We start from the raw sequence: 14047 nt of genomic DNA on the forward strand, positions 1-14047 counted from the left end.
TATGTGTGTACGTATATATATATGTACACACACACACACACATAATACACAATGGAATATTACTCAGCCATAAAAAAGAATGAAATAATGCCATTTGCAGCAACATGGGTGGACCTAGAGATTACCATATTAAGTGAAGTAAGTCAGACAGGAGAGACAGATAATCATATTCATATCACTTATATGTGGAAACTAAAAAAATGATACAAATGAACTTATTTACAAGAGAGAAATAGACTCACAGACATAGAACACAAACTTACGGTTACCAAAGGGGAGAGGGGGGTGGGGGAGAGATAAATTAGAAGTTTGGGATTAACATATACACACTACTATATATAACATAGGTAAACAACAAGGACCTACTGTATAGCCCAGGGAACGTATCTTGTAATAACCTATAAGGGAAAATAATCTGAAGAAGAATATATATATATATGTGTCTGCATGTAGATGTGTGTGTGTGTGTGTGTGTGTGTGTGTGTATAACTGAATCACTTTGCTTTACGCTTGAAACTAATACAACATGTAAATTAACCATACTTCAATTAAAAATATTTTTTAATGTGAAAAATAAAACCAAGATGACAGAAGAAAACATGGGAGAATTTATTAAAACAATCTCAGAATGAGGCTTTTTTCCAAAATTTTTCCAGACTTTAAGACAAGGACCTCCAATCACAAAAGGCTGCCAGAGCTGACTGTCAAAATTTAAAAATTCTGAAGCCAACAGGGGAAAATGGACCCAAATTCGAACAGTTTATGAAAAGAAAATTTCCCTTACAACTGGCTTCTGAAGCACATAAACAAGCTCATCTTCTAATAAAATATAAGAAATGCGAAACAAAAAACAAAAACAAAACCCCCCCCAAACACTCAAACTTTAAAATCCTGCCCGCAGAAAACTACAGAAGCTCAAAGACTGAAGAAAAATTGGGATAAAATATTTTCAACATCTAAGACAGAGTTCCTATAAGTCAGTAAGAAGAGGTATTAAAAAAATTAAGGGTATGGAGAAATGGTTCACAAAAAAGAAAAAACAAACGTGTTTACTTCTTTGAAGAGATAAAAGCCTCATTTACAATAAAAGAAATGTAAATGAGCACTCCAGTATACCATTTCTTCCTCAATCAAATTAATAAAGATAAAAACTGACTACTCACTTGTTGGTGAAGGTGTGGGGGAATGGGCATATTTGTGCAATTTTCATAGTAGCATAAATGGGCACCAGCCTTTATGATTTGGTAGTATCTATCAAAACGTACAGATATCTTAACCTTGCTGGAGATGGGGGGAAAATGGGCCTCTTGAAGTGAATGCACTTAAAATTTCACGAAAAATAGACTTGATTGGGAAGTTCCCTTGAGAAGTAGTAATAATAGTTTTGAAAACAAGATTATCTTATATAAATGTAAGTTGTTATAATCGTAGATACCTACTCATTTTAGAAAAAAAGTGAATTGAGAGAGGTTCTGGTGTCATGCTTACAAAGCACGCTGTGACACCACAGCAGGGCACCTTTCACTTCATAATGGACTTTGGTGGCACTTTCGCACAGAGCATCATGTCTGTAGAAGGCAGGGCTTCATGGCTTCGCTAAGGGCCTACCCTTAATCTTTTATTATTTCATCTGCTTTTATTATTTCTTTTTTGAAATGCTTATCTAGGTATCAGCCTTGATTTTCTCTTCAGTTGATAACTGGTTTAACTCTGCCTAATCTCCTAATCTCTGTTAGAGATTCTTCAGTTTCACTTCCCTTAACTTCATGAAATCTCTTATCTTGACAAGATTTACAGTTCTTCTCCGTAAGTGATTTACTTTACATTGTCCTTACTTGATAAGAGACAGCCCAGAAGGAGACTCAGTCAACAGAGGTAGAGCAGGGAGAAGATGGGTGGGGAGAAACAATAGTGTTCGGTGGGGAGGGATGTTTCAGAGGGACTAATTTCATAATCGGGGCAGTTCATTAGTGAATATTTGAAGGGTTAATGGCTGTCTTTAGCTGCCCTATACATCCATCAATAGGGGACTTGTTCCGTACATTACGGCACAGTGAAATGCTCTGCAGCTGTTAGTAAAAAGGAGAAGCGCTAGATGTCTTAATACAGATCCATCTCCAGAGCACACAGGCGTCTTCCCTTTGAACAGCGCACACTGGGGCCGCCGTGTGCTTACCAAGAGGGCTTGCTTACGGAAAGCCGAAAGGTTTCCTTACAGCATGGTGCCTGCGGAGACAGGTCCCCGCACAGTGCACTGGCCAGGGCTCCGTTCTCTTCAGATGCCCTGGGGTTGCTTCCTGCCCAGACCATCAGGCAAGTCACTGTTGGCCACCTCCTGCCAGCTGCGGTCAAGTCAGTGTTGCCCTTGAAAGTGCTCCTGGCCTTAATCAGGCTTTAATGAGCAGCCCATCTCTGCATCCTTTGATGGAAGGCTCTCTGATTAACAGCCAGCAGGATACTCTTTAGCCTTGTTGCAGGCCTCCCACCCCACCACCTACGTGCCTTTTTCAGGCAGCTGGGTCCTCGTGTTCACCAGGAACAGGACCCATGCCAGAAAGACTAGAGCCGCCATGAGCACAGCCCCATTTGGGGGAAAGCCCAGCCCAGCAGACTGAGAGCAGAGGCCACGTTCTCTCAAGGATCCTGGAAGCTAACCACGAGAAAGCAGCACTTCAGCTACAGTGCACTGAGCTGTCACCTGTTCATGTGTGTACACACATATCACTGCAAAGTAAAAATGCCCCTGACGTGGACTGCCCTATGATGAACCAGTCTTGTCTGGGCAGCTCAGAAAGTCTGGCGTACCTATATATTAAGTCAAAGAGGCAAACTGCAGATAAATATATACGTTACCACTTGTGTAAAAAGGAGGTATATTATAGATACACGTTTGCCCCTATAACACACTCTGAAAAAATACAATAGGAAACTGTTAAAAGTGGTAACCTTTGGGGAAGGAAACTTAGGAATTCAGGGCTGGGGTGGGGACAGCCTGATTTTTCTCCATATTCCCTTTGTACACGGAATGTGTTTTACCATGTGCGTATAAAACTACTTTATTATTATTATTTTTTAAGCACAACATTTTAATAGGGAAAGAACAGTGTACGGCAGCTCATGCAGATGTTCTGCCAGGCCGTGAATGAACAGCCCTCCGCTGCAGGGCCGGGGTGGCCCAGCGGTGTGGGCTCTGGTTCGTGTCACTCCAAGGGGCGGGGGCTGCTCCGGCACAAAGAGGGTTTTGACAGGGAGAAGGCAGAGCTGGAGTGAGAGCAGGCCCTGGGCGGGCTCCCAGCGAGCCCCCCGCCCCCGCCCCCCTCGATGGGAAGGGGTGCCCTCCACCCATCTGCAGATCAGCAAGGCTCTCCTAGGAAATGAAATGTTACATATGTTTTGTCATTACAGAGTTTTGAGAGGAGTGATTTTTAAAGAAGTGACCCGTGTACGGCATGTTCTGACTGCTGTGTCTCACTATATCAGGTTTTTATGTAAGTTTTTTCCATTTTCAGGTAATCTCTGATTTTGATTAATGCAACAGTGACAACAGTTGATAACGTTTTTCTGTTGATTTGCCTAATGTCTGTGTTCATTTAAATATTTTCCAATGCATCTTCACATTCTAAACTCTTTGAAACTATAACTTAGACCCCATTTCACATTCATGCTTTATATTGCCGAGACTCTGCTTTGGGGAGGAGCGAATTGTCTTCCCTTCTGAAATGGCACTGCTTGGGAACTAGTTGGGTCCCGGGTATTCTGGGGAAGTGACACAGTGTTGACCTAGGAGGGGGTCCTGATCTCTCCCCATGGGGAGAAGGAACAGAGAGGAAGTTGAGGCTGGCGACCCTCTTGGGACATGCCCACACCCACCCTCTCCAAGGGCTCTGCCCTGGACATCCACCTGGGCGTGGGGAGGCCTGGTTACACCGTTGGCAGAGAAGCTGGGCGGGAAGAAGCCGGCCCAGCGCCCGCCACTGTAAGAGGAAACGAAGAGAGACAGCTCCAGTCAGCCCCAGAAGCGAGGCCTGGAAAAACTGCAGCTGGAGCTAGCACAAAGGACTTTTCAGACCCTGCAGCCAAGGTGCCCAGTGAGCTTTTTTTTTTTTTTTTTTTTTAAACAGCTATTAGGGCGACGAGCCTTTCCAAAGGCCAGCAGTTGGCGAGGGTTTCCAGGAAGCTGGTCTGGCACCAGGCTGGGATTGGAGCAACTTTAACGAGTTAACTTCAGAAGGAAGGAGTCATCAGGAAAGGTTTAAGGTTCAGCAAACTTCTTGAATTATTTTGCAAAAAGTTCTGGCTTTCAAATTCAAAGGCGTGTTTTGCCGTGACTGTTTTAAGCCAGAGCCTGTTTCAAAGGCAGCGCAGCCCGCACGTTTCTGATTCATTCACTCCAGGTATTTGTCTCGACTCCTCTGGACGAGCTCTGCAAGTGCCATCCAGTGCCGGGAAGTACTGGGGTCACCTTACACGTCTCATCAAACATTGCTCCACCCACGTGCCTCTCCCCCCGCCAGCCCCCATGGCCATGTGTGCACACGCGCGCGCACACACGCGCACACCTTCCCCAAGCAGGAAGCTGCTCTTTGCCAAGAGCGAATGGAATTCAGATTTCCAGAGGGTGTCCTTGGCCTCCAGCTCCACAGCCACACGCTGAAGAAAGGTCCTAGTGTGTGTGGTGGGGACTGAGAGAGAGGGGCCTCCATCTCTGCTCACGTCTATCTCGGCCCCAAGAAAAACCCACAACTGGCGGCAGGCTCCTCGGCCACACCCGGCCTCGGTCACATTCCTTCCCTTCCCGAGCCCGCAAGGGTGGCCCCAGCACACCAAGCCTCCACAGCTTCCTCCCCGCCGGCGGGGAGACCTAGGCCGGGCCCTTGTGGGGCAACCAGCAATTCCAAGTGAGGCGCCCGCACCCCGGGCCTGAAGCGGTAGGAAACCACCGAGGGGCCCTCGGGGCCGGGCCTCCGGCTCGGGCCCGCGCTCACCTACGCCGGGGGAGGACGGCGCCGCCTCTCCCTTCAGCACAGTGGGGCCGGCCCTCTTCCTATCCAGCCTTTGCTCTGCTGGCTGCGGAGCTGCTGGGCCTGCTGCAAAGGCTGACGCCGCCCTTTCCCACCACAGGGTCCCTGCGTACATACCGGCAAGAAGGAACCCCTCTCCCCCATCCAGCCTGAGCCTCCCAGGCCCTGAGGTCAGCACCCTCGGGAGTTAAACATTTACAGGCAGAGCCCAACAGCAGCCCCAGTAAATGAGACAAGTCCGTGATCAGCCTCGCATGGTGGGCTGACTGGTCACGCTCAGCTTCTCTTTGGCCTGAGTCACTGGGACCTTGCACCTGTGTGGCCAGGTGGCAACAGGCGGAGAGAGGGATGTTTCTGCAGGTCATCAGAGCCGGCGAGGACGGTGATGGGCAGAAGCTTCTGTGGCATTTCAGGGGCTCAGCGCAGAGTGGGGGCCTGGTGCCCCGGCGGAGTGTCCACTGCTGAACAAAGGCCGAGCTCCTCTCTCCTCAGACAGCGCCCTGTGTTTGCTCGTGGAACTGTTTTCATAAGCCCCAGGCTCCGCGGGGCCTGCACTGCTGCCTGGGGAGAAGGCTGCAGCTCTGCAGCCTGGGCCGTGAGGCGCACGTCGGCCTTCTGGCCTTGCTCAGGGCTACTCGGAGCCTCCTGCCTGGGCTGGGGAAGGTGGCACCCTTGTCTTGGTCTTGCCCACTTGGGTGTCCCGGATAAGTACTCTGGAGCTAGCCCGAGACGAGCTTCCCTGTCCTTTCTGACCCCACGCCTCAGTGTTGCCGTATTGCTTCAGCTCCACCAGCCTCTCCTTGCAGGCGGGGGCTGCCGCAGAATTAACTGGGGGGCGCTGTCTCCCGTCCCCTGCGTGTGGGAGGGGAGCACGCTAAGGAGCAGGGCCCGGCCAAGCCGACGGCCACGCGCTGCCCCCCCGGCGCTCGGTGCTCAGCGAAGTGCGCCAGCCACCCCCGGGACTGGGCTCACTTGGCCCAGGTGATGAAGGGGACTGGCTGGGCCTGGCGTGGGGTGGAGCACAGGCCCCACTACAGCAGACAGGCCCCTCTGGGACAGCAGAAGAGCTCAGGGTTCAGGGTTCAGAGCGGAGGGCCTAGCCCTGGCTCTGCCGGCAGCTGAGCAAGGTCCTCTCGTCTTTGGTCTCAGGTCTTTGGTTTCTCGGTCTTTCCATCTCCTGGCATCTAAAGGGATACATCCCCCCCTCCCCACCCCCGAACCCAGGCCATGTGGTCTGAAGAGTCCATTTCCCAGTGCATGAGACGGGCAGGTGGGGGGCGGGGGTGCCCCTGAGCACAGAGCTTTTAAAGGCACAGCCGCAGACTGGGGGGTCACTGGGAGAGCATCTCAAATGAGGCCCTTGGAGCCCCTGGGGATGGTCCCACCCCCTGCCGCTGCACACACACCGGCCCGAGCTCAGTCAGGCTGGGAGCCAGTTTTCTTGAGCATTGCTCCACCCAAGGCTGCCCCGTCTTACGACCCTGGCCTTGCAGCCGGGCCCCCACGAGCTCCCACCTGGAGCCCACACACCCAGCTGGGGGGGTCATGCGGCAGTTCAAAAAGAAGAGCAGAAGAAAAGCACTCAGGTGTTTCAAACTGGAAGAGATTCAATTTAACTTAACAAATCTGGATACGAACCTAAAGAAAACACTGAAAACCAAGCCCACCTACAAAAGGCCCGAGAGAGGAGGTTAAGTAGGAAAAGAAAGGTCCCCTTGGGCCTGAGGACAGCTGCCCAATCCCGGCCAGGGAGTGGAAGACACTGGGCCCCAGTGCAGACCGAGCGGGGCCAGGAGGACTCGCCCAGAATGTGCTCAAGGACTTTCAGCTAGAGGTCCCAACGTGACCTTACCCTGAACTTATACCCCAGATACAGAGATGAGCTGAGGAGCTAAGCAGAGGACCAGCGGCTGGCTGCCGGCTGCCGCCCACCTCCTCCTCGGGGGCCTGGCTCTCTGAGGGCAGCAGTGTTCGGCCCAGAACCACAAGTGAGGCTGTGGGGAAGGATGCTGCATATACGTATGTAGTGTGTGTGTGTGTGTGTCTGTGTGTAGCTCTGAACAGCCTTACCTACCCGCCGCCCCCACCAATCTCCCAGATATCTGCTGTTGTTTTATGAAGTCACCCTGCTCTCTGCCTCAGTTTCCCCAGCAAGGCACCATAGGGCACAGCAAGGATTCTACTTTGGGTGCAGTGTAGTCTGACCTTCTGTGATGGTTCAGTTCCAAGGTCTTGGAAGACAAATCAGGTAGAGTCAAAATTACCTTTGAAAATGCCCTTGAATTTCCCCTAAAAAAATTCCTTTCTCGGAGCTTGATGTATCCCCTCCTAAGCTGCCCTTGTGCCAGCTGAAATGGGCGAGCTCGTGTGTGAACCCCTGGGGTGCACCTACTCTTCTCCAGGCACTCCCGGTGCCATCTTCAACGTGAGCCTCTCGGGCCACTGCCAGGTCAAGAGGTTACTTACTGAGAAGATCAAATCACAGCTGGAGGTGTGAGGATGACGTGGACACCAGGGATGCCAGTCTCTGAGGCTGGACCTGGCCTCCTAGCTCCCTCTGCCTCCAGCTTTTCTTTCTCTTCCTCTTCCCTCCACGAGGACTCTAAGGTGGCACCCGGCATTCCCACGGGCCAACCAAACCTGACAGACGTCTAGCCAGACCTCGGACCGCTAGCCACTCATGGCTAAGGATGTACATCTAAGGTGTGGCCCCTGCCCAGGACACCTGCATTGTCCCAAGAGGGCCGGTAAATCTTCAAGGATAGAACGCTAGAGGGGGCGCTCTGGGGCAGCATGGGAAGCCACAGAGCTGGGTCTGCCACTGTGCCCTGGGGGGCCAGGTCAGCGCCGTCCTGGAGTAGTCTGCAGGCCTGCGCGCCCCTCGCCCTCCTCACACACGGCGCTGCCAGGTCCGTGGTGTGCGAAGAGACTGAACGCGAAGAATTCTCCCTGGAGAAGACGGTCACAGAGTCACCCAACCAGCGCACAGGCCGTCTCTGCACGGACTGTTCTCTCCTGCCCGGAGGGCCATAGAAACACTTCGGGGGCACAGACCCAAACCAGAGGCCAGGCTTCTTTGCCTCTGCTGGCTAGTTACCTCCCCACCCCCTGCTTGCCAGCCCTCAGGGTGCCAGTCCAGCTTCCCCATCACAGACCGGGGCTCCCCTAGAGACTGCCGCTACCTCACGGGTGACGCCGGCAAGGCCCAGTCCCGTGAATCGGGGGACTGACTGACGAAGCGCTCGCAGGGCCCTACTGAAGACTCGGCCAGCAGCAGCGCCCCTCCCACCCCTGACACGGGACGTACACACGGCACGGGCTCAGTCGATACTGCCAGAGGCTCACCCTCTCCCAAGCACCTGAAAGCCACCAGGTCTACGAACGCTGCTGCCACGTTCGGGCTGTGCAGCCTGCGAGTCGCTCGGAACCCTAGAGGTACCGTGCGCTTCCCTTCTGTGCCAAGCACAGCACCAGGGGAAGGCAGGGTTTGTGGCCTGCCCTGGTCCTCACTCTGCTTGAAGATGGGTGCCATCCTTGGCAGGCGAGCCCGACTGTGATGAGAATAGAGGGCAGAGGCATGGCGGGGCACCTGTGACCACCGTGGGGCATGGTCCTCTGCATTCCCCCCAAGAGTAGCACAGTGGGCGCCAGGTTTCTCCCTGCACCTCCACAGGGGCCAGGACAGCTCGTGAGCCCCTCTCCCAGGGGCGAGACGCTGTGGGTTGTGGGTCTGCATCTCCCCTCTGCCGCTAGCGCATCCTGGGGCCCGGGGCTTTGGGGCCTCCAGGTGTATCTTGTTAAATAAGGACGACACCTAACGGTGGCGCACTGTGACCTCATCTGTGTCCCACGGAAGCTTGTGACCTGGTGGTTTCAGAAGCTCTCAGGCCGCGTAAGGGATGTCCCCGTGGGGCCTCTCATCGTAAGGTGACGTTTTACACTGTCTGCTGTTGGGCAGGCACTTCCCTGAATCAGGTGCACAGCTGGATGCCTGACCCCATCTTCTCAGAAGCTAACACCAGCACCATGAGACACATCCCTCATGTCTGCAAGAGGGCACCGAGGCTCGGGTGAGGTGGCTGCCCTGGCACCCATGGGCAGGATAAAATGAGCCAGGCTGGCCAGAGTCCGCCGGTAGGCAGTGTCCCCAGGCTTGGTGAACCCATAACCAACACCAGCTAACAAGGAAGAATAAATCTCAGACAAGGGGTGCATGATTACTGCACTGAAAACTGCAGGACACGGTAGGAGACCGTTTCAAATGAAAGAAGACCTCAATAAACGAGGGACACGCCGAGACCACAGCTGCAAAGACTCAACGTAGTAAAGATGTTCATTCTCCCCACAGTCATCTAGAGAGCTGCCGTACCTGTTAGAAGCCATCTGGAGAGCTGCCGTACCTGTTTGTTAGAAGCCATCTGGAGAGCTGCCGTACCTGTTTGTTAGAAGCCATCTAGAGAGCTGCCGTACCTGTTTGTTAGAAGCCATCTAGAGAGCTGCCGTACCTGTTTGTTAGAAGCCATCTGGAGAGCTGCCGTACCTGTTTGTTAGAAGCCATCTAGAGAGCTGCCGTACCTGTTTGTTAGAAGCCATCTAGAGAGCTGCCGTACCTGTTTGTTAGAAGCCATCTAGAGAGCTGCCGTACCTGTTTGTTAGAAGCCATCTGGAGAGCTGCCGTACCTGTTTGTTAGAAGCCATCTGGAGAGCTGCCGTACCTGTTTGTTAGAAGCCATCTAGAGAGCTGCCGTACCTGTTTGTTAGAAGCCATCTAGAGAGCTGCCGTACCTGTTTGTTAGAAGCCATCTAGAGAGCTGCCGTACCTGTTAGAAGCCATCTAGAGAGCTGCCGTACCTGTTTGTTAGAAGCCATCTGGAGAGCTGCCGTACCTGTTTGTTAGAAGCCATCTAGAGAGCTGCCGTACCTGTTTGTTAGAAGCCATCTAGAGAGCTGCCGTACCTGTTAGAAGCCATCTAGAGAGCTGCCGTACCTGTTTGTTAGAAGCCATCTAGAGAGCTGCCGTACCTGTTTGTTAGAAGCCATCTAGAGAGCTGCCGTACCTGTTTGTTAGAAGCCATCTAGAGAGCTGCCGTACCTGTTTGTTAGAAGCCATCTGGAGAGCTGCCGTACCTGTTTGTTAGAAGCCATCTGGAGAGCTGCCGTACCTGTTTGTTAGAAGCCATCTAGAGAGCTGCCGTACCTGTTTGTTAGAAGCCATCTAGAGAGCTGCCGTACCTGTTTGTTAGAAGCCATCTAGAGAGCTGCCGTACCTGTTTGTTAGAAGCCATCTAGAGAGCTGCCGTACCTGTTTGTTAGAAGCCATCTGGAGAGCTGCCGTACCTGTTTGTTAGAAGCCATCTAGAGAGCTGCCGTACCTGTTTGTTAGAAGCCATCTAGAGAGCTGCCGTACCTGTTTGTTAGAAGCCATCTAGAGAGCTGCCGTACCTGTTTGTTAGAAGCCATCTAGAGAGCTGCCGTACCTGTTTGTTAGAAGCCATCTAGAGAGCTGCCGTACCTGTTTGTTAGAAGCCATCTAGAGAGCTGCCGTACCTGTTTGTTAGAAGCCATCTAGAGAGCTGCCGTACCTGTTTGTTAGAAGCCATCTAGAGAGCTGCCGTACCTGTTTGTTAGAAGCCATCTGGAGAGCTGCCGTACCTGTTTGTTAGAAGCCATCTGGAGAGCTGCCGTACCTGTTTGTTAGAAGCCATCTAGAGAGCTGCCGTACCTGTTTGTTAGAAGCCATCTAGAGAGCTGCCGTACCTGTTTGTTAGAAGCCATCTAGAGAGCTGCCGTACCTGTTTGTTAGAAGCCATCTAGAGAGCTGCCGTACCTGTTTGTTAGAAGCCATCTAGAGAGCTGCCGTACCTGTTTGTTAGAAGCCATCTGGAGAGCTGCCGTACCTGTTTGTTAGAAGCCATCTAGAGAGCTGCCGTACCTGTTTGTTAGAAGCCATCTGGAGAGCTGCCGTACCTGTTTGTTAGAAGCCATCTGGAGAGCTGCCGTACCTGTTTGTTAGAAGCCATCTAGAGAGCTGCCGTACCTGTTTGTTAGAAGCCATCTAGAGAGCTGCCGTACCTGTTTGTTAGAAGCCATCTAGAGAGCTGCCGTACCTGTTTGTTAGAAGCCATCTAGAGAGCTGCCGTACCTGTTTGTTAGAAGCCATCTAGAGAGCTGCCGTACCTGTTTGTTAGAAGCCATCTAGAGAGCTGCCGTACCTGTTTGTTAGAAGCCATCTAGAGAGCTGCCGTACCTGTTTGTTAGAAGCCATCTAGAGAGCTGCCGTACCTGTTAGAAGTTTCCTGTGGAAACTGGCACATGGATGGAGAGACAGGTGCCACACAAAGACAGCCAAGCAAGGCAGGAGAACTGGCTGGAGCCTGCTTGATCAGCTGTCCGGGGCTGGTATCAAACTATAGTGATGATGAGACATGGCCCTGGCAAAAAAGAAGAACTGAAACCTGACTCATGGAAGCGAACAGGGTCCACAAACAGAGCCGCGTGTAGACAGTGAGCTGGTTTGTAACGATGCCGATATGGTAGGGCAGTGGAGAAAGGATGGTCTTTTCAGTAAAGGGTGCCGAGTCCAGCTGGATATCCAAATGGGGGAAAACTGTACCCTGACCTCAGCCTCGTACTGCATGCAAAAATTGTTTCCAGGCGGACTGGAGCTCTCCGTGTGAAAGGTGAACTATTAAAGCTTTAGAAAAAAGCAGGATATCTTTATGACCTTGGAGTAGTCAGAGTTTCTTAAATAGGACACAAATAGCACTCTCCAGAGAGGAAATGTTTGATTAACTGGATCACCTTAAAATTAAGACCTTCTGTTCATCAAAAGACACCTTGAGAGAGGAAAAGGGCGACCTGCAGAGGGAGAGGTGTTGTGTGTATATATATATATATATATATATATATATATATATATATATTCCAAATAATCTGACCAACGACTCACGTCCAGGGTAAAGATAGAACTCCTACAATCAAAAGAAAAGATAACCCAATAGAAAGTGGGCAGCCGACGTGGGCATTTTACAAAGGACGATATCCAACTAAACAATAATCACGTAGAAAGGGGCTCAGCTGTATTAGCCATTGGCTTACTGCAAATTAAAATCACAATTTGATGCCACCAGACACCAGTATGGCTAGAAGGGAAGTGATGGAGAATGCCCAGTGTTAGGATACAGAGCAGCCAGAATGCCCCCATGCCACTGGTGGGAGTGGAAGTGGTATATGCCTGCTTTGGGAAACTGTTAGTCAATGTTTATTGAAAGTCAACAAGCCCGTCCAGTGACCTGGCAACTCCGCACCTAGGCACATGCCAGAAAGCAGCCCATATGTTCATCAGAGACTAGACAGAATATTCTTAGCAATAATGATAACAACCCTGCCTTGGAAATTGTCCAAGTGGCCATCCAAGGAGAATGGATAACCAAAGTGTAGGCCATTCACACAGCGGGGTGCCAGCCGGCAAGGAAAGAGGGAGGCACTGCTCTCTTCAGCCAGACGGCGGGGCTCCCGGGGACTCGGACAGACGGGCGCGTGCACTGTGTGAGTCTCTCGATAGAAAGTTCAAGAACGGGCAGAGAGCTGAGTCCTGTTGCTAGAAGCCAGGACACTGGTTACCCGTGGGCATCAGTGACAGGAAGCGGGAGCCTAGGGGCTTCCCGGGAGGTTCTGCTGGCTCAGCTGGGGGCTGGTTACATGAGTGCCAGGGGCTGAAAATGCATAAAGCAGTACACTTGAGATCTGTGTACTCATCTGTGTGCGCTTCATCCTTCAAGTCGAAAACTGTGTCCTGTGTGCAAGGACAATCCTTTCTAAACTTGACTTGAGAGATGGACGACCCAGGCCTGCAGAGGGGCTGGGTCTGCCCACAAGCACCCTCCACCCTCGGCTCAGGGGACACACACCTCAGGCTTCCTGATCAGGCTGCCTTGGGACTCAGTCTCCCCTTCTAGGTTCAAGCAGAGCCCAAGAGGGAGCTGTGTGGTACTCCCCGACGGCGAGAAATGTCTCCACATCAACACCCGTGCGGTCTGTGCAGTCATTTTCCCCAGCCACTTCTAGGGTGTGGACGGTCTCTCCTCCAGCGCTACCCTAACCCTAGCCCTAGCCCGGTCCACGCTAGCCTTGCTGAGGGCCTGCACCACGGAGACTGCCGAGCGGGGCCTGAGAGCGCCTGGGCCTGGGCCGGGGGTTATGGATGGCTTCTGAGGAAGTAAGGAGCCTCCCCGCTTTCCTCTGGGCCTCCCACCCAGACAGTGGGCCCACTCCCCAGAGCAGCAGCCCCGGGAGACTGGCTGCGTCCTCCTCTCATGCTCAGATGGAGGAAGCGAGGCTCCCAGAGGTTAGGGGGCCTCCGGGGGCAGCCCGCAGCTGGGCTGGTGCAGGCTGGGAGCCAGATTGAGGGCATCCGATTCCCAGTCCCGTCTCTTTCCCACTGAGCCACTCCGCCTCGCTTTTAATTTAATTAGGAGAACATTTAATCCCCCCGTGCATTTCAGAGACGGGTTTGCGCCTGGCCGGAGCTGTGAGGCTCTGACGGGGAGCCTGTGACTCATGTAGCCTCGCACAGCCCTCCCGGGCGGGCTCCCACGGGGCTTCCCTGGCACCTTGTGCAGACAGAGGTGGTCTGGAGCTCCGAAGAAGACAGGACAGTGGTCTGGAAAGACAAACTAGCCTCATCTGTTCCTGGCAAGCCCCCTCCTTTATCCCCCCGGACACTGGCCCCAGAAAGGCCTCTCCGTCCTTTCCCACCAAAGTTTGCAGGGTGAGAAACAGAGCGAGGGGCTTGGGTGTTCGCAGAGGTGCAGTGCCTGATGCCTCCAGGGTCCATGGGTGTGGGCCGCAGTGGGCCCTGGGTGTCTCTGAAACGTCCCAAGCAAACCTAGTCCCATCAACAAAGCTAGTACCCCTGGTCCACGGAGCTGAGTGCAGGACCAAGCCTTGTGACATTTGCCCCCGTTTCCAGAAGGCATGGGGCTGGCCCTGGCCTCGCTGACAAATGCAGATTTCAGGAGACATTA

At 52.5% G+C, this 14047-nt stretch overlaps 1 protein-coding gene and 1 long non-coding RNA gene across 7 annotated transcripts in view; one reads left to right on the forward strand and one right to left on the reverse strand.

The window, feature by feature from the left end:
- The window catches only part of KCNQ1 (potassium voltage-gated channel subfamily Q member 1), a 352233-nt gene that overhangs the window by 170228 nt on the left and 167958 nt on the right, over positions 1–14047 (reverse strand). Inside the window, exon 13 of one of the 6 annotated variants that reach the window (XM_032640195.1) lies at positions 496–7970. The exons of the other annotated variants lie outside the window; for them this stretch is intronic. Coding sequence (XP_032496086.1) covers positions 7706–7970 — 265 coding nt within the window. The 3' untranslated portion in view covers positions 496–7705. Of the gene's footprint in view, positions 1–495; positions 7971–14047 lie in introns of those variants that run through there. 6 annotated transcript variants of the gene reach the window in all.
- The window catches only part of LOC116757841, an 81004-nt gene that overhangs the window by 23709 nt on the left and 43248 nt on the right, over positions 1–14047 (forward strand). The window lies entirely within an intron of this gene.

Source organism: Phocoena sinus, chromosome 8 (genome assembly GCF_008692025.1).
Source record: "Phocoena sinus isolate mPhoSin1 chromosome 8, mPhoSin1.pri, whole genome shotgun sequence".
NCBI lineage: Eukaryota > Metazoa > Chordata > Mammalia > Artiodactyla > Phocoenidae > Phocoena > Phocoena sinus.